General features: G+C 41.6%; 1 protein-coding gene across 1 annotated transcript in view; it reads right to left on the bottom strand.

The window, feature by feature from the left end:
- The window catches only part of syn2b (synapsin IIb), a 64,401-nt gene that overhangs the window by 23,999 nt on the left and 20,804 nt on the right, over positions 1–19,598 (bottom strand). The window contains exons 2-5 of the mRNA XM_049022105.1: positions 8,566–8,623; positions 4,686–4,777; positions 3,084–3,240; positions 1,752–1,841 (exon numbers count right to left, since the gene is read on the bottom strand). Coding sequence (XP_048878062.1) covers positions 1,752–1,841; positions 3,084–3,240; positions 4,686–4,777; positions 8,566–8,623 — 397 coding nt within the window. The remainder of the gene's footprint in view (positions 1–1,751; positions 1,842–3,083; positions 3,241–4,685; positions 4,778–8,565; positions 8,624–19,598) is intronic.

Genomic DNA, 19,598 nt, shown 5'->3' on the forward strand with positions numbered 1-19,598 from the left:
AGAACATTGGCCGAGCTGCATTTCTGCAGGCTCCCGAAAATACTAACATAATATATCTGTACTTTTTCTCTCATAAAAGCTGCAACAGAGGAAGACAAAATTATTTGAGCGAATTTACAAAGAATCCCTCATTGGTGGTCTGTGAGATGAATTAGGAAAAAGATTTTTAATGTCATAGTTACAAATGTAGTTAATGCTTTTAGGAAAAATTAAGTGCCATCCACGCATATACGAATCAGAATATTTTACACTTAAGCATATGACTACAAAGTACAATAGTAAAAACCCTTTTGGGACTTGATTGGGCAACCATCAAGTTATTGGTCTTACTCCTAACTTTACACCATTATGCTTTAACTGACCGACAGCTAATTTAGCTAAAAGCAAAGCTGTTATTAAAACATAGCTAATGTATGGCCTTGGAGCATAAAGAGGGTTTTTAAAATAACCTCAGACACATAGCTAACCACAGCTTGCCACGTTTTTGAAAAACATTAAGTTACCTAAACATGGAGTCTACAGATCAACACTCCAGATAACTACAGCACTGTGGTTCGAGATAAAGTGCTCATTTTTCCCAGCCTCCTTCCTAAAACAATTTACGTACAATGGCAGAGGAGAGCAAACAGACTCCTTGGAATGTTCTGTTATCCAAGTCTTAGACTACAGCACATAACTGATGCTACTGACGTAAAATGCATCACCACTATCTCTTCTGCAGAGATCATGCCTTAAACTCCGAAGACAGAAAGTTCAAGTTCAAGCAGCAGTACTGAGGCACCTTTGTAATCATTATGATCATTACTATTATTTAAGGTCATGAACTAAAAGCTGAGAATCATAAAACTGACGGCAATAATTTCTTCTCTCAGATAAATGGCAAAGCTTTACTACTCCACATAATCTTAGCGCTGTACTAAGTCTCCCAAAATAAAGTGCCAAGATTTTTATTTTATTAATACAGTGGTCTATAAAAAGTTGCACCATTTCAGCTCTGTTATTTAAAATGCCATTTACTGTATAGGTAATTGACATTGAGCCAGCTGTAAATGCTTTGCCATAAAAACAGAGCCATTGAACCATATTGACAAAAGGACACATAAATGACATGACAAATGAATCTGACTAATTTATAGAAGCAAGTGCAATTTTTCAGGACTGGTACATGTGTTAATATTTACCAGGTGAAATGGGTAAATTCATGGACTAGTTAACTAGATGCCGCTGCGTAACAAATGCGGTGATTGAAAATATCATCAGATGCTGTTAATTAACAGCATCGATCATTGTGAAAGCAATCACATCACTGAGTACTCTTACTCATGCTTTAGAGAAAGCATTACTCATCACACCTTTATCCTTCTAAGTGTATTTCTGCATAACCCTTGTCCTCATTGTGTTCTGAAAGGTGAGACTTCAGGTAACTGTATGAATAATGACGGATGCTATGACATTTCACACCCTGAAACAGCAGAAATCTGGAGCTGCTGGTCCCCAGTCCTGTGACCTATGATAGACAGACAGACAGGCAGACAGACAGAAAGACAGACAGACAGACAGACAGGCAGGCAGGCAGGCAGGCAGACAGACAGGCAGGCAGGCAGACAGACAGGCAGACAGACAGACAGACAGACAGACAGACAGACAGACAGACAGACAGACAGACAGATAGACAGATAGATAGATAGATAGATAGATAGATAGATAGATAGATAGATAGATAGATAGATAGATAGCACATACAGCCTTACCATGTCTTTGTAGTTTGGGTAGAAGGTCTGCTCAATCAGAGGAAATCTGTCTGGGCCCAGCCTCTTGTAAGTGCTTATCAGCTGGGCAAACTGGAAACACAACACACCAGTGGTTCAGTTAACGTCAGCGTGTATATTTGCTAGGGTGACAGTTTGCAGTCTTGGGCTGTAGCCATGTTGTATTAGGGCAAATAATACACTAATGCTAACTCTAGCTATTTTAGTTCATACAAGTACACATAACAAATGGATTTTTCTTGCCAGATTGCCAAAATATGATGATGTAAGAAAAACAACTTTAACTTCAATTGGTTGTCCTTTGATGTAATGCAGAACAAAAAAGTAAATACGGCCAGTAAAAAAGGTAATTTGCTCTATATCTTCAAGCTAATGGATAACTGCCGAGTGTAGAAAATATATATTCATTAAATAAATATGTTTCATCTTCCTAAGTAGCATAAAGATGTAAGACAATGTGACAGTTTTCAGCATAAATGCATAGCCAACATGAAAAAAGTGATTTGGAAAGTGCAACACAAACAGAATATGTAAATGGGTAGATACATAGGACATGAATATTAGTTCTTCTGCAGCTACTAACTTGTGGAAAGCCTGGTCCATGTTGAAACAGGAAATATGGATCTTAATCTCCTGGGATGAAAATGCACGCTGTATCATATTTCACATTCTCTGACCTTTATATTAGCACCTGTACATACTCATATATATATGGGGCGGCATGGTGGTGGTTCGAGTCTCCGCCTGGGTCACATGTGTGTAGAGTTTGCATGTTCTCCCCATGTCGTCGTGGGGTTTCCTCCGGGTACTCCGGTTTCCCCCCACAGTCCAAAAACATGCTGAGGGTAATTGGACTTGCTAAAATTGCCTGTAGGTGTACATGTGTGAGTGAATGGTGTGTGAGTGTGCCCTGCGATGGGCTGGCCCCCCCTCCTGGGTTGTTCCCTGCGTCGTGCCCATTGCTTCCGGGATAGGATCCGGACCCCCCGCGACCTAGTAGGATAAGCGGTTTGGAAAATGGATGGATATATGAGTATGTACATGTAAATATATATATATTAACCAAAGCAAAGTCCTTGTACGTCTGAATGTACTTGGCAATAAACTCTATTCCGATTCTGATGTATTTTTCACTTGACATTAATAGACAATTAATGGACATTAATAGACAATAGACAATTGACATTAATAGAAACTCCGTTGAATTATAGATAATCATCTCATATGTAGCAAACATACAGGGAAGACAGGCCACGTTCATTCAGGATTAGCTGCGGTAGCAATTCCGCTAGCATAGCATAACAAAGGACTTACGGCCCAAGGCTTGTCGCAGAGGTTGTAGATGGAGTCCAGGGAGTTGATGCTGGGTATACCGCCGTACTGCAGGCCGATGATCATGTTGCGGAAGTCCTCGTTTTCCGCCATACTGAAGGCGTGTTGTCGGATGAGGACGAAATCTGGCTTAAAGGACCTGTGAGGGATAGAGTCTCCATTTCACCCCATGGTAGTTGACTTTCAGGTGCTGTCTTACCCAGGAAACAAATATTAGGTCGTCTCCCATTTCCCTATGGGATCAAAGGTTTATTGTGTTTGATCTAATAAATGATTTCATCTCGCCAAAGGACAGACAAAAAAAAATAATAATACAGGATGATATCTGAAGCTAGATATTTTTCCAATAGAAACTGTTCAACTAAGATGAAAGACTATTAAGACTTGCTGACCAATCTCAATGTCCATCTATCAAATGAAAGATGTTTTTTTGAACATGTATACATATTGTATGTACAATTGAATATCTGTGAATGAATGGATGGTCTATCTTCTAATACATCAGATTTCATCTGAGAAATACTGTACTGATTTTAAATATTACATTATTGCATATATCCAATAAGCTCAAATAACGAAGAAAAAAAAACCCCATTAACATCTGCTAAACACGCTGTCAGCCTCTAGGATTAACCATTACCATAAAATAATTTTAAAGATTTTTCTGCATCAGAATTCCAGGGTACAAAGTCTTACCAAAAATATGAATTCTGATATGATGGCAATCTATCCCAGTTACTGTTTAGGAAAATAGTTACATGCCAGTAGACTTGTATTGGCATAATTACTATGTGAGAAACGGACGTTTGTCAAGTAAACATATATAATCTTTCACATCATTGTCTGTATAATGTGGCTGGATTTTCGATAAACGGTAGTTCCCAAGATGTCTGACTATCCGAATTCCCTCACTTTCAAATGTTCCTTGTTGATCTAATCTCCTCTGTGTTTATTATTTTACATTTGGGTGGTGGTGGGAGGCTCTTCTAGACCACCAACATCGCTCGGCCTTTTGTGCCGGAGCCATGAGTTGGCTGTATTGACTCATTTTACTTTTCATGCAAACGTGCAGCGCCGAAAGTTGGTGTGACTGTGAGACAGAACGGACCGCGCTGATGCCACACGCGTGCCAATAGCTGGCTGCACAGTGCGCATTCGGCTCGCGGCACAAGTAAACACAACTGACAGATACCCCATCATTACAGCCTGCAAATAGCTATTAAATGCAGTCAGTCTCTGCTTCCCAGAGGCATCATAAAGGGACATTTAGATTTACAAGGAAATCCTGCAAATTTTAAAATGTAAGCAGGATTTTTTGTAAGCCAGCATTAACAAAAATACTTTATATATTTTTTGTTTTAATTCAGCAATAAAATGGTGTCTTTTTAGAAAAGGGGCGTGTGGGGAAGATCACAAAATGGTGGCTGATATTAAAGAAAGATTAGATATAAGCAAGTGAATTTAGATTCTGTAAATAAGGCCGGAAGTTGCGCAGGGGAAGGGGGGGGGGATGCTTAATTAAGGAGTCAGATTTCGCCCTGAAAACTGTAAATGTTCTTATATGTTACATTCACAATTTCTTACCTGACCACCTTCGTTCCGTTTCGAAACACTTGCATGTCGATGTTGCAGGTGCCATTGGCGTGCGCCACAAGGTTGATCTCCGAGAATTCGGCCTGGAGAGAGTAGCACGGAGGGAGAGGCCAGCCTTAAACATTAGGTTCTATATTTAGCAAGCTGGTGTTTACAGAAGAACCTAAAATGCTGATGGACGCCTCTTCGGTCCTCTGTGTCATACATCCCACGTTATATCACAGGGACCTGGCCACTTCTTGTTAATTATAATTGCTGTCTGCGGATATTGTTTTGGCTGGTTGACCGTTGAAATTCCAATTATCTGCCCACGCTGTCGCTGTTATGTACAATTGCACCGCAAGTTCATTTCCTTTAGGGTAAAATTACACATCGAATAAGGTGACCAATTAGACATTTTAATTAACGCTTTGGGTTTACAGTAAATGTTGTAAAATATGCTCGCCTGTAAAGCAGTGAGTCATTTTTCATTAACATGCCTTTTCAAGTGAAGGGGCAGCAATGCCTGGAAAAGTTAATCCGTTTCAAATGAACACTTGCTACAAAATATACTGCGGTCCGTACCGTGGTCAGACCGACCGCGATCATAAAGGCCTGTTTTGTTATTGGATCAATCTGTGGCAGTACTCCTTAGCTAAGTCTCACTTTTTGTTAAATTAGTTTTCAAGAATACAGAACTAATCCCATGTGACATCGTTTTGTTGGTCTTGGGCAATTTCTCATCAGTAAATGCAATATTTGATTGCTGTAAAATAGCTGTTGATGGAGAAATACATTGGCTTTCTTTCAGATGCTGAATGAGAAACTCGTAAACAGACAGTCATCTCTGCCTGTGGTTTTAGAGATAGATTTTAGGGTTTCACTATATTTCTCGTAACTTTACATGAGAGTGGCATTTTGGCGACAGCAGAAGGTCGATTTATCAATGTAGACACACCAGAGATCGTCTGTGAATAAGCGAAATATTGCACGTAATGAGATTTTCGGTTTGTGCGGTTCCACATTGGCGACGGCATTTCCGCGCATTTCAAGGATATGTTATTACTATGATATTATTTTTATTAATTAACCACAAATGAAGTCTTAGTTACATACTGATCACATGTTCGTTCAACATTAATGAATAGACATATTTTATGTCAAGCAGTTACTATATTTGTTACTATATCTGTTAATTCTGCAAACTTTTGTGAACGACTGAAGGAATAAGTAATGAATACTAAATGAAATACTGACCTCATGTTTGTTCATCCTTACTAAACCTTTTATCTTGCGACTTTCCCCATCGCGGTTTCGATATATCGCAGGGTCAGCACCAGAAATTAAATCGAATTTTTTGGGGGAGTTTTGCGAAAGCCGCAGACGATTAATAACGCAAAATATATTAACAGTGATGGTTTAGAAGGGGCCACGCATGTTTACAGCTGCCTCTCACATCATAGTGATGCGTATCATATTATAGTGACCTTCGCATCTCACCCTTCTGGTGTCTTTTCTCTTTGCTCCGAAGCTTTTATGCGGTTTTTCCAGATCACAGGGGACCTGCTGCGCCCCTAACCGCTGAGGAAGGGTCGACTGTATTTTTGCTTACGATCTGTACTTCAGTAGCTGCTGAGTTACTACTATTTCTACCCTCAGAAGTGTTACCAAAGTGTCTTTTCCGTGATACGATATAAATTGACAAGTTACCGATAAAATCGCTAAAGAGTAGCTTCATTATTTCCTCTGCAATACCAAGTAGGTTAAAGCTTCGCGTCATTCACTGTACATACTGAGGAAGATCAGCTTTTATGTCATGAATAATTACGTCATGGTAGAGCTCCATGAGTCATCAGCTGTTATATTTGGAAATGCAAGCTAAAATAACTCTTACAATGAGGCGCCACTTCTCAACAAGCAAGGCCCTGACTCAGACGGATCCTCATTAATGGATGTATTTCGAACAGCAGCACTAAAATGACTTTGTTCTTTTAACGCATCCGGATCTAGTCGCCAAATCAATGCTTACGACGAAACGTCGAACAATTGTGTTTTAAAATCTAGATGTTAGTGTGTATCTTCCACAAAGTAATACAGTACTTCTGATCAAACAGTTTTTATTAAAAAATACCCTACATATCAAACATGCCGTATGTACTGAGACAATAAAAGATTAATGTCTATGCTCATTAAGATCACATGCTGTTTGTTGTGAGCGGCTTTGAAAAAGAAACAGAAAATTCCAGCCACACCAAATGTTACATCTTCCTAGCCAGCAGAAGCCTTAATGCTGGCAAATCTGCTTTAGCTGACCGCCTCCTCCTCACGCTTTTTTGTTGGCTGAGGGCCACACACACACACAGTGATGCGTGCGCGTGTACACACACACCCACCCACCCACACACACACACACATACATATACATGTGTCTCCTTAGGCTTTTGTAATGTACTCTGTAGCTATGCATCAACCTACACAGTAATATCCAATATGTCATCCACAGGCCTGTGATTGATTCCACGAACCCCAGCTACGGCTTAGTACGCTTTCCCCGAATTTGAAGAGTTCCCGCCATATCAGCCCACACCTGGATGTGTCCCTAAGACCCAAAAAACTCCACTTCCAAAGTTAGTGTGACCGTTATTTTTTCGAAGTCTGCTCGGGCTACCCATTGAAAGTCTCTCATTCGACAGGATAATTGTAGCCCGGCGGGTACCCATTGTGATAATATGTAATTATATTAGGAGGACTTAACTCAATTGCAGTTTGACTTACAGAGACTAGATGGAATGACAGACGCAGGAGGTGCTGCAGTCAACACCATGTTTATTTGAGCTGTTCCCTGTATAGTGTATGGCTGTCATGTACGACTGATATCCATGCTTTGTCATCCCCCTTGACCAACCACACGCCCCTGTCCACCACGCTTATTCCCTGCTTCACCAGATAATTTCACTTGTCAAGAAGGACCTGTCTCCCTCTAAAAGGTTACGACTGACAGGTTGCAGCGGAAAAACACAGCGGTTTGGTTTGTCGGGCAAATGAAACAATTAAGTAGCCAGGAAGCGGGGAGAGCCAAGAGCTGCCTAGTGAGGATCAAAGGCTACTGACTGTAAAAGTGAGACAGTCTGGGCCCGTAGACTGTAAACATGGAGGTAAACACAAAGCTCGGCTGCCTTTTCCATAGTAACAGGATTTTGGCACCTGATTCTGGGAATGTTTTGAAAATGAGACAATGGTATTTTCCAGAAATTATAATAAATGTATTTATATGCACTTCTAAATTAATCATATCTACTTAATAATTAACTGATATAATAATTAAAGAATTTTAATTCTTAAAGAGTTGTCTCTCGTGGTCATATTCAGTGATTTATAAATGCAGAAGAGCTTGCCTTCCTTTTAAAATTTTAATTCCACAAAATACCACCAAAAGTAACTTTGGTTATTTTTCATGTGTCAGTAGCGTTCGCTGTCATCCATCCATCCAACCATCCATCCATCCATCTTCCATCCTAGTAAGATTAAAGAGGGGCTCATTCACTGAAAATGTACTCTTTGTACTTATATTGCTTTACGTGGTTGACATATCCACCTTTTTATCCATGCGTTTTTCTTATTCAGTTTACATAACCAAGGAGGTTCATCATGGCCCAGAACCTACCCCATGCAATACGTATCTGGGAAGGTGGAACACACTCTGATCAGCAAGCTTTTCCATTACAAGACCTCCTATAATACGGTAATTATACCAAAGGTACTGCTAACAAGGCCTGAAGTAAGTCAATAATTTATCTCAGACCTTTCATCCCAGACCAGCAGCTTTTCAAGTAGTAATGACTGTACTGTTTGAATATGATCGAAAACAAGTCAAGGTGAAGGAAAGCGTTACCTGTTCTACTTTGATGTCAAAATCTCCAAGGACCTTCTTTCCTCTCAGGAGTCTGGCCCTGGACAAAAAAAAAAAATATATATATATATATATTACATTGCAAGATTAAATTCAGATGCTTATGAACACACCTGGGAATTAAGCAGAGCAGAACTGGTGATGCTTCCCAGAGTGCGTTGGATGAGATTTGATGAATAGAACATCTGCACATTTGTGTGTAAATGTGTTCCTACGTACTGAAATAAAAGCCCTCAGATAAGCAGCTTTCTTGAAATTCTGGAACCAGCGACTTGTTCTTCGACCCAAGGAAATTTAACAACGTGTTTAAAAACGACACACTTCTGGACGACTCAGCCCCCTCTGGTACATTGAACCCCATCTGCTCTAAACAAAATGATGTATGCAAATAAATACCATTTAGAAAAGTGATGTCAGTTGGCAACTACAGAAGACAGGACATTCTGGAGCACTGCCGTCTATGTGGTTGCCAGGAGACGGCGCTGAATTGACAGAACCTAATAATAACAGTTGGCAACTGTCAACAGTGGTGGAGTGATGAATGTAAAATCCAGTAGGATATATTTTGTGGAACCTAAGTCACGGGGTAGTTACATCGTCGATTTTTCCAATACATCATTCTCGTCCCTGCACAGTTTTGAAACGGATGAAGCGTTTGACGCTAATTACAACAAGTTATTAGCTTACCAGATTTCATTGGCAAGGTGTTTGAAAAGTACACATCTTAATGTGGACGTGGCCTTTAAATTAATACAGCACAGTGGCAGTTGGTGTCATTTATAAACACCCATCCACCTTCTAAACAAATCTCCTGGTCATGGTGGGGGTTAAGGGTGGGGGGGTTCTGGAGTCAGTCCCAGGAAGCTTAGCACACCAGTCCATTGCAGGACTACCACTCTGCGGGCAGCTCGAACATGCCAATTAACCTAACCGCATATCTTTAGACATGCAAACAGCACACACAGCAACTTATGAAACCTGAACCCCCCCAACGCTAAAGCCGAGAGGAAAAGGGCCACCCTGCATACAGAAATATTGTATTATAGCCATTGCAATGCAACACAATGAAATTTTACAACAGAAAAACATAAAGATTCATATAGTAGTACACTCTGATTAATATACATAAAATTCCATCTTCTCTTTTGTTTGTTTATTTTACAAACACGTCAGTCTGTATTTGGGTTTTGGCTGTTTATTTTTTCCTTTTATACTGAGAAAATGTGCTGACAGGACTTTGGAACAGAGCTCTCGTGCTCCAGGGACTGTAGCTGAAGGGGTGGCCTCCGGCAGATGTGGGAAAAACCACCGAGAGGGGGGGGGGGTTAGAGAGAGAGAGGGAGAGAGAGAGAGAGAGAGAGAGAGAGAGAGGGGGGGGGGGGCGGAGGAACCACGATCTGCCATTTCCCTCACGGAGTAGGCGCTCCGACGCTCCTGCCTGCCCTTATGAATACCGAAACAGCAGCTGCACGTCGCAGAGGGACCAGCACGGAGTCACGGCGGTACGCGCCCTGTGAAGGCGGAACGCGCAGCGCCTAAGCCCGGTACGAAAGGTCTAAGATGGGGTGACGGGCCGCTGAGACCAGGCACCACAGATGTGTGGGAAGGAGAGACTGCAGGACTGTCAGCTGCAGAACCAAAGTGCAGATCGTGCTCATTACCCGTGTTCAATTGCGGGGCACAGACGCGCAGTATAATCAGCATCGATGACTTGCTCACGGTGTTCTGCTGCCATCTAGTGGACGCAGTTGCGCTGAAAAATATTGTATTACCATATACAGTACACGATTATAATATTATATTTCTTAATATAATTACACATCCAAAGGTATAAGGTATTCCTACTTTGTACCATATTCTAATGGGGGTACACTCCAGATTACCCCCCCCCCCAAGACCCTATACAAGATAATAAGATGGAAGATCGATAGATGAAAATGCTATCTTACTACAACTGTTACTTCCCTGAAGCCAATTAAAATCATTTAAAGTAATTCTTATTCCTTGAAACACTCCTGTCGGGAAAAAATACTTGCACCACTCACTGACTCACTGTCTGACCCTGAGATCTACAGCATTTGGAATTGTGTTAAAAAGCATCACATGCGCGATAATTTGTTGCTGTTAAATAGAGGGTTACCGGAATGCATGTTCTTAAAATAATCTTCCGCTGTGTCCCAAATTGTTTTTGTTTGGCTGAAAGGTTATATAAATACCGCGGTGACCCAGTGCTAGCTAAGCTGTTACAGAAGATCGATGGAATTATGTGCTACATAATTTAAGGGGCAGTATGGCGGCTCAGTAGGTAAAATTGAAGCCTCATACTGTACTTCTAGGGTGGGGGGGAGGGGTTTGCATGTTCTCCCCGTGTCATGTAGGTTTCCTCCAGGTACTCCAGTTTCTCCCTGCAGTCCAAAGACAGGCAGTTACACTAAATGGTGTCTCAAAATCACCCATAGTGTGTATGTATGTGTGCCCTGCGATGGACGGGAATCCCGTCCTGGGTATCCTCCAGCCTTGTACCCTAAGCAAGTGTTTCCCAAACCAGTCCTAAAGGCACACTGCCCAGTTCTCAGCACACCTGCATGGTATTTTGAGCTCCTGATTGCTTGGGTCACGTGTTTTTGGAACTATGATAAAACAAAAATACGTATCTATCCAGTGTGCCCCAAGGACTGTCTTGGGAAACACTGCCTTAAGCTGCCTATGATAGGTCCGCACGACCCTGTCCAGGATAAGCGGTTTAGGAATGCAGGACTGCTAATAAGCCACTCAGGTTACGTTACATGCAATGATCTTGTTAACATCTGGACAGCGCTGCACGCAGAGAGGAGTGATGTTACGCAGCAAACAGAACGGACTCATTAAGCTTCCGGCCAGCCGTGCATGTGGGTGACGCATGTCGTGATGCAGCTCAGCCAGAAGGCAGCCTCGCCGCATGCCGCTGCTGCTTTAACGAGCACAGCCTGTTGGCCCGGAGTTCTCGCCCTCGTTAGCACGTCTTCCACAAACGAGCACAACTGGGACCCCTGTCTAGATTCGCCTTCCCTCATCCTGAGATAAGGAGCTTCCTGCCCCTCCAGGTTAAACCGCAACGAAAGGTCACGAGGCCTGCAGACTGCCAAAAGCACAGCGAGACGCCCACCCACTGAGGCCTCGTGCCGTAAGTGCATGAGCATCCTGTTTAAGCTTCAGACAATAGTGGTATCCAAGCTTCTCACTTCAAGCTCGATGAATGTGCAAAGTCACACTACCTGTAGACTTAATAAATATGTTTATTGTTACAGAATTTACTTGCAAAGGGAAGCTACCTGTAGGCCCATCAATTATCTGCATTCAATTTGGAGTCATGCCAGTCTTTCAGTAAGACTATCAATTATTCCACATAAAGGGAACAATTAGACAATAAAACCCTCCAACCGTACTGTAATATAGCGTAAAATGCTTTTAAAAAACAGGATTATATGAGGCATGAGACTTGAAAACAACTGCTACTGCTACATTATATTAAAAAGAAGTTACTTGATTGTATGACTCTGCTAACTGACCATCATATTGAATAAAATGTGATGCAGGTCCCCCCCACTTTACGAAAGCAGGGGGTTCATATGAAACCTTTTGTTAGGCGAAATGGAATAAGGCGAAGAAGAAATTACCATTCATTTACATGGGGAAGATTATGAGACGTTCCCAAACCTAAAAAATAACCTACTGAATCATACCAAAAAACACATAACACCTAAATTCATACTAAGACATAGTAAAACGATATGTTACGATAAATACGCAGCCTATACAGTAGAAATATTGTATCGATGTAGTTTCAATTACCAGAATCAATACAATAATGCATAGCATAAAGAAAGGGGTATATTCTGAGAAATGCATCGTTAGCCGTAGTAAGAACATCATAGAGTGTACCTACACAAACCTAGATCGTACAGACTACTACACAACTAGGCTATACGGTAATAGCCTAAATAACGTTTAAAAAGCACGGTACAGTAGATACATACTCCAGTAACATGGTTGTTTATCAAGTAATATGTACTGCATAAGATTGCATGTATATACGACTGGCAGCGAAGTAGATATGTTTACAACAGCATCACCACAAACATCAGAGTGACGCGTTGCGATATGACGTCACAACGGCTACGACATCACTTGGCGATAGGAATTTTTTCAGCTCCCTTATAATCCGGTGACACCACTGTCATATATGCGATCCGTTGTTGAGAGAAACGTCATGATGCGGCGCTTGACTGTCTGTCTATAATTTGTCGATAAACAAACGCTAAACCCTATTTCCGCTTTTTTTTCCTAAAAGCGAAAATCCTCTTAGGATTTCTCTCGGTTAACAAAGGTACGTGCTAATGTATGTGGCATAAAGAGAACGTTTGTAAAGCGGGGGATACCTGTAATAATACAGTACGTGGAACGCATATTCAGGTACACGATATGTATTATCATTTATTGCCTCAAGTTAAATGAGCTTTTTAATTTTTAACAGCTTAATCTTCTAAACCCCCGTTTTATACAGAAATGAGAGCTGGTGCTGCAAGCTTAGAAATTAATAAGGGGCAACATAGGTTAAGGTGATAAATAATCCATCCAACTTCCAACTGCTTATCCAGTACAGGAGTGTGGTGATCCTGGACCCTGTCCCAGGAAGAACAGGGACACTGCACCAAATGCCATTTCCCCGCAGGGTATATGCTCTGCATATATTTATTATAATTATTACTGTAATTATTATTATTATTATGTAGCATTTTTTGCATTTATGTTATAGAAGTTCTTTTAATGCAAGGCGGTCACTAAGGACAGTAAAGTTATCCTGAGTAATACGTGCTTATATTTTTAAAGATTAAAAACTAATGTTATGGAGGTCATTGACAGAAAATGTGCTGCCTGCATTACACAGAAAATGCTAAGAATATGTCATTTAAAAGTCCGGTTTTAGTCGGACTAACACATTTTCTGAGTGTGCATGTAAACGTACTGACTGACATTTAACTCGGACCGAGTCTCTCGAGTATCAAACAGGGGCGGGAACGAAAGGTCTCGAAAGCTTACTCACAGCGCCGTTTGAACGTTGTATAACCCACTCCGGAAGCACGTCCATTACGCGTGTGAGTGCAGAAGGAGGGGGGGAGGACGGATCGAAACAGGGCCGGAGCGTTGGGCGCGCTCCATCAGCCCTGCAATGTGACACCGTCTCGCGGCTGGAGCCAACAGCTTTATCACGGGTTAAAAAGCACAGCCTTTGCATAGACCGACACGCCTTCAGTCCATTAACTGGCTTTCCAGTGCGTGTCGTCCGTGGTCCTGGGGCTCTGATGTCTTCAGAGGCAAGTGCCTGACCCAGAACCCCAAAGTCTACTGTCCATCTACAATCGAGACACTCTGTCTGTCTGTCTGTCTATCAAGTATGTATATGACTATTAGTTAACCCCAGAGGGTTAGTCAGGACACAGTCCAATACACTATATACAATATTATTTACACACTTAGTATACATACAGACATGTGTGCATGTAAGTGAACTGAAACCTGTAATTTGCCCATAGTGTGTGATTGTGATTCTGCGTGACCTGGCATCACATCCTCTGATAGGGTTCATGCCCCATGTGACCCTCGATAAGTAAGATGGATGGATAGGTGGATTCTAGATTGAGTCATTGTGCTCCGGACAGTAACACTTATACATGAGGGATGCACCTGGCTGCAGCTCTGAAAGGTCAAGGTGGACCAAGTCTTAAACCCTCCTCTGAGATCCAGAGTCTCTGCTTGAAACTGCTTAGGTCACCGAGAAGCATAAAATAACCTTAGCGTGGAGCTAATTTGAGAACTCCTTATCCCGCATTTCCAGGCAAGGGACTGATGAAAAAGTCCCCAAAAGCGCTGTTGGTATTTTTTTCATGGCATAAATACATTTATCCTGCAATTATGATGAGAACTGAATCTCCAAATTTAGATCAGTGGATATGCAGTATTTTATTTCAAGCTGCATTTACTACACCAATAATACAGTGATGAGTGACTGATAACATCCATCACAAACATTGTCTCCACTTAAAGTGTTTCTCTGTGGTTTTTAAAATACTGAATAATGCATGTTAGGATATCCAATCGGGTTGTTTCGACTCTGTGAGATAAGAGGATGAATAACAAAATCCCTTGTAAAGAAAAATCACTGCTCCGTCAGGAAAGGAGTGAAACAATGCACACCGGACTCATGAGTACCTTGTGACCCGGGCTCTGGTGACCGACGCAAAGGGTTGCAGGGAAAGAGGAACAGGTGGGACGAATCAGCACCGAGAATAATGGTCACCTGACTCGTCCTTTCTCACAGACTTTATGAAAACGTTCCCTAATGCCAGATTTCAATATATGAGAGCAGCTGTCTGTTGGGGATTTCGCAGATGGCTTCATCTTAACATCCTTTATAAGCATCTCATTCCTTTCGTTCTGTCACACAGAATGACTGGGGATACCGACAGGCATTTTCCTCTCCGCCTTGCCAGCAACGCATTTTTATCGATTCCCCCAAGTCTTTATGGCTGCCCTCGCCAACATATCTTCCCCTCTAAGTCAATCGAAAGGAAAGGAAAGCTAAAGCGATTTATAGGGCTCTTGGCTATAGCTAATCAACGCAACGACATTTAAATCGATACATTGCGCATGTATGTCTGAAAAGTGTTTCTTTTAGATACTATATATCTACAATGTCAGGAAGTAAAAGTTGAAAAAAATTTAATTGTCACTTACTGTTGTTTAAATGTTGTTTAGTCAAAAGGATTGTATCACTGGCATAGTAATTGTGCTAGATGACTGCTAATTTAATATCTAAACAGTTCTTGCTTAGGTGAAGCTGACATGTGAAAATGCATCGAACTTAGAATTCTACTTGGAAGTTGTAGACATCTGAAAAAAGCCAGAGACTCAGTGAGTCAACGTCTAAAGGGCAGAGTACGACGAGCGTACGTACTGCAATGCTTAATGTAACGTCAGAGGAGCGAGTATGGATGAATTTCACGGATATCGAGGGGGGAGTCTAGGATCCTGGTCATGGGCACTCTTAGGTCCGATCATTTGGGGCTATAACCTTGAGTATTTTATCCCTATAGCCCTAAGTTTTTTAGCACTGATGGCAATATTCCTTCAAAAAGAAAGAAGTCAAGCCTCAGGTAAACTTGACTTACTCCCAGATTTTTTCAGTAGCTGGTTCTATTCAGTGCTCACTGTTACTTATTTAAAGCACGTACCACAGGTAACATTTCAATGCAACTTGAGCTCATCACTCCAATGGATTACTTGGAAACTGCTTATCATGACTTTCCCAACCTAAAGGACCAACGTTAAGCCTAATTCTCTGGGATGTCTTGTACTTAGAGAGTCACCACTAAGACAGTCACATACCCAAGGGTTCTGTGTGGGAAATCAGCTTGTGTGACTGTAACTTCACTGTTGGCTGATTGGCAACATTCCCTCGTTTGCAACAGGTGTGATTCACCTTAAACTGCATCCCTCATAAAGCTAACGCCCTTTTACCGTATGACAACTGACATTAACACTCGGTACTATTCGTGGCATTTTTATGTGCAGTTCAATTTAGCATTTAAATAGCTGTTCACGTTTGATCGACTGCAGAAAGGCTTAAGCATGGACCTATGTTTTAACCTTGGTAGCAATGAGAGTATTTAAAGGTCGTAACATTTAGGTGCTTTGGATTTTACTAATTAGACTCAAGGTTTAATTTTTCGTCCACATCTCAGTAGCCTGGACAGATTTATCCCATTTAAACCAGCACCAAAAGCTCAAGTAATCCTGGCTCCCATTACTCACTCCCATTGCAAGACAATCCACCCAGATCAACAGGACATTTCTCCTGCCGGGAGCTCGCAGATGCTTCGAGGACCATGCCAGTTTTACTTATTTATTTATTACTCCCAGTTCCCATGGTGATCTTACCAACTGTGTTTGAGTTGGCTTTTTACAGCCAGAAATCACTCGCAGCATTCAGCGAGACCCTGGTTTAGTTATACATTACACAGGCATCCTTAAACCATAGTCGATTTATTCATCACGTCAGCTTAGTGCAAAGTGTGATTTATGTAGCAATTTTAGCTGCTTAAAAAGAAAACAGTTTAAGATGTGAGCGGGGCATTTTAATTTAAAATCTGCGTTTAAGCCACATCGGTCAGATATTTGCTAGATTTCATGTGCACTTGCTTTTTTAACAGACTGGAGAAGTGGGCTTCCTGGTTTATGTGCGATTTAAAGCGGACGATGAATCCACTCTCTTTCTACGTGCCTTTTGCTTGTCAGCTCTGATGTCATTTCATGCGCAGCCGTTTAAGCTCGTCTAGCAGATAGCGCTCCTGAGGTGACTGTGAATGAAGTCTAATTACCTAAGCTTGGCTCCTGTCGTGTTGGAAACTTTCTCTGCCTGCGGTGCCTTGCATCCCAAACCGCCACTCAGGACTGCATTGTGACACTTTCTGATTATGACTAGGAACCTGTAAAACCGCCGCAGCTGCAGAGTCAATCATGCCATGTCAGCTTAATTTCGGAAGGAGAGGAAAACCCATCAGCTTTTATGGTCCTCCAGTTACAGAGTTTTATCAGTGGTGGCTGGGGTGTTACCCAGTTTAGAGAATAGGCCTGTAAAGGGGGGTTACAAATGTGGTGGGGGGGGGGGGGGTGAGAGTTTAGGCCTATAGTTGCTTGTAATACAGCAACTATAGTTGCTTGAGGTTGATTCATTATTGGGGGTGTTGTCGTTGTGTGATGCGTGGGTTACTGACAGCAGTAGCAGATTAACAGACATCCACTTTGTTTTATTTGGTACCTTTGACTTCATCTTCTTTGGGAAGGGGGGGGGGCACAGCTGTGAGTTATTTGTAGGCTTGCAGAATCGAGTCTGTCAGACCTTGCAGCTACTGGTTGGCAGTAATTAGAGCTGGTTTGCTCTCCCTCCTGGCAATTAACACCCCCACGCTTCTTTTAAATATTAAGTTGAATGTTCAGTTTAAGATTCCTTCTGCATCGGATGTTGTGCAGCCGCGCAGATTATATTAAAACAGCATCACGATGCTGTATGGCCACGAAAACCGAGTTGTTTACTCAACAACTTATAACATCGGCTATATTTATATATGATGATAAATCTATGCTGTTTTCCAGTGCTTCTTAAGAGCAAAGGGCTTAATTGACTTAACTGAATGATTGCTGCAAAGAGCTAAAACTCCTATAACGATATATTTTTATCGTGTGATGCATTTTTAACAAGACGTACAATAATTTTGAAGGAATGCATATTAAGCGAAATGGACAGTGAATACAGTGCCTCACTTGTGCTGCTTATTGCTTTGCAAATAGAAGCATTGTGCAGCTTTAATGCATAGAGTCATCCTGGCACAATAGCCATTTCATCATAATATACACAACACTTACATCAATGTTTGCGTCTTGTAAGGAATAAACATTTGCTTTCCAGTCGGCTACAGTTGACATTGTAGGATACAAAGCAACAATTAGCATTAATCTTTATGGGAACATCTGATGTGTCCGGGCGCATCATTTAATCATTTAGTTGGGTTCGCCTAACGAAGCAAAGTGTGAATATTGTTTCAAGCTTGATGGCTTGTCCTGCTGCCGCTTCCCGATTTGTCTTTTTCACATTTATCATTTTTGACACATTCGTTGCTTAATTCTTTTGACGGATTACTGAGCCCCGTGTGCCTGATTGCTTACGCTTGCCGATGCACTGCGGCAAAAATAAAACGAATCCTTTGAGTGGCATCTGTAACGAAACACAGTCCAGCAGCCGCACCCCTGGCCCCCCTCAAGCATCGATTTTAAGTATCAAAAGAGAGCAAAAGTGAGGAAGACTGGATGCTGTACGCAGTTTACCCACCAAAAACCTAGGAATTCAATAACAGGGATTTTCCATTTTTACAGTAGGCCTATTTTGGAGGGCGATGAATAATTTTATACGTATTTCATTTACTTTAATACAGTTCTCCACAGGTTCGTTTTCATAATTGATGGCATTAAGATTTCCGTGTTACAGTCCCCACTGCAGATCACAATCTCCTGCTGGTAGCTCCAGGCCTCTCCCCAGAGGACTTGGAGCTGGGATTTCATTATCATATCGTCCATTCATTCAGGCAAAACTGCGTGTCAAAAATGCAAACACTGGGACGAAGGGAATATCATCAAAAAATGCATAGAATATATTTACAATGTTGTGAACCTCGATTGCCAAGTGTCTGGTATACTTACAAAAGTAAAAAGTTCAAAATGTAACAAATCAGTCCATGTGGCCATGCAGTGCAGATTGGGACAGTCGTGCCCGTTTGTGATGCCCAGGGCTTGGCTTGTTTCTTCCTCAGGGAGCACAGATATGGCCTTTTAGACAGCAGGGACGCTGCATTGCTGCTGAATGCGGGTCATTTCTCTCCCCAGAGAAGCTGGGTGAGTGGCTGGCTGGGTGAATGAGCACACTGCCTATTCATACACCACTCATCCCCCCGGGGAAACATGTTCCCTTCTCTGCGTTGACATATTTAGCTGAAGTGTTTTTTTGTTTTGTTTTTTGTATTTTTTTATAAATGCAGAATTCTCTGTTACCTAAAAAGATAAACTGTGCTGGTTTACAACCCTCATTTTCTTTAATGTCGCATATATTTCAGGGTTACAATAAGTAAGGATTCCATGCTCGATAAATTGAAATTGCTTGGCCAAAGGTATCAATTGCGGCCATTGTAGCACTGGAGCAGTTGTGATTCAGAGCCTTGCTTAAAGGCTCAACAGTGATATGATTACTTGGGTGGCTACAGGATTTGAACATATCACCAGAGCCTTAACTCACGGAGCTGAATATCACCCCAGTTCAATAATTTACAAAAAGTATGAAACAGACATTAACATTTTTTTAAAATCTGCAATGCACAACACCTGACTCATTGAAGGTAATGTCAATGAAGACTGTAAAGCAATGAATA

This window comes from Brienomyrus brachyistius, chromosome 8 (assembly GCF_023856365.1).
Source record: "Brienomyrus brachyistius isolate T26 chromosome 8, BBRACH_0.4, whole genome shotgun sequence".
Lineage (NCBI taxonomy): Eukaryota > Metazoa > Chordata > Actinopteri > Osteoglossiformes > Mormyridae > Brienomyrus > Brienomyrus brachyistius.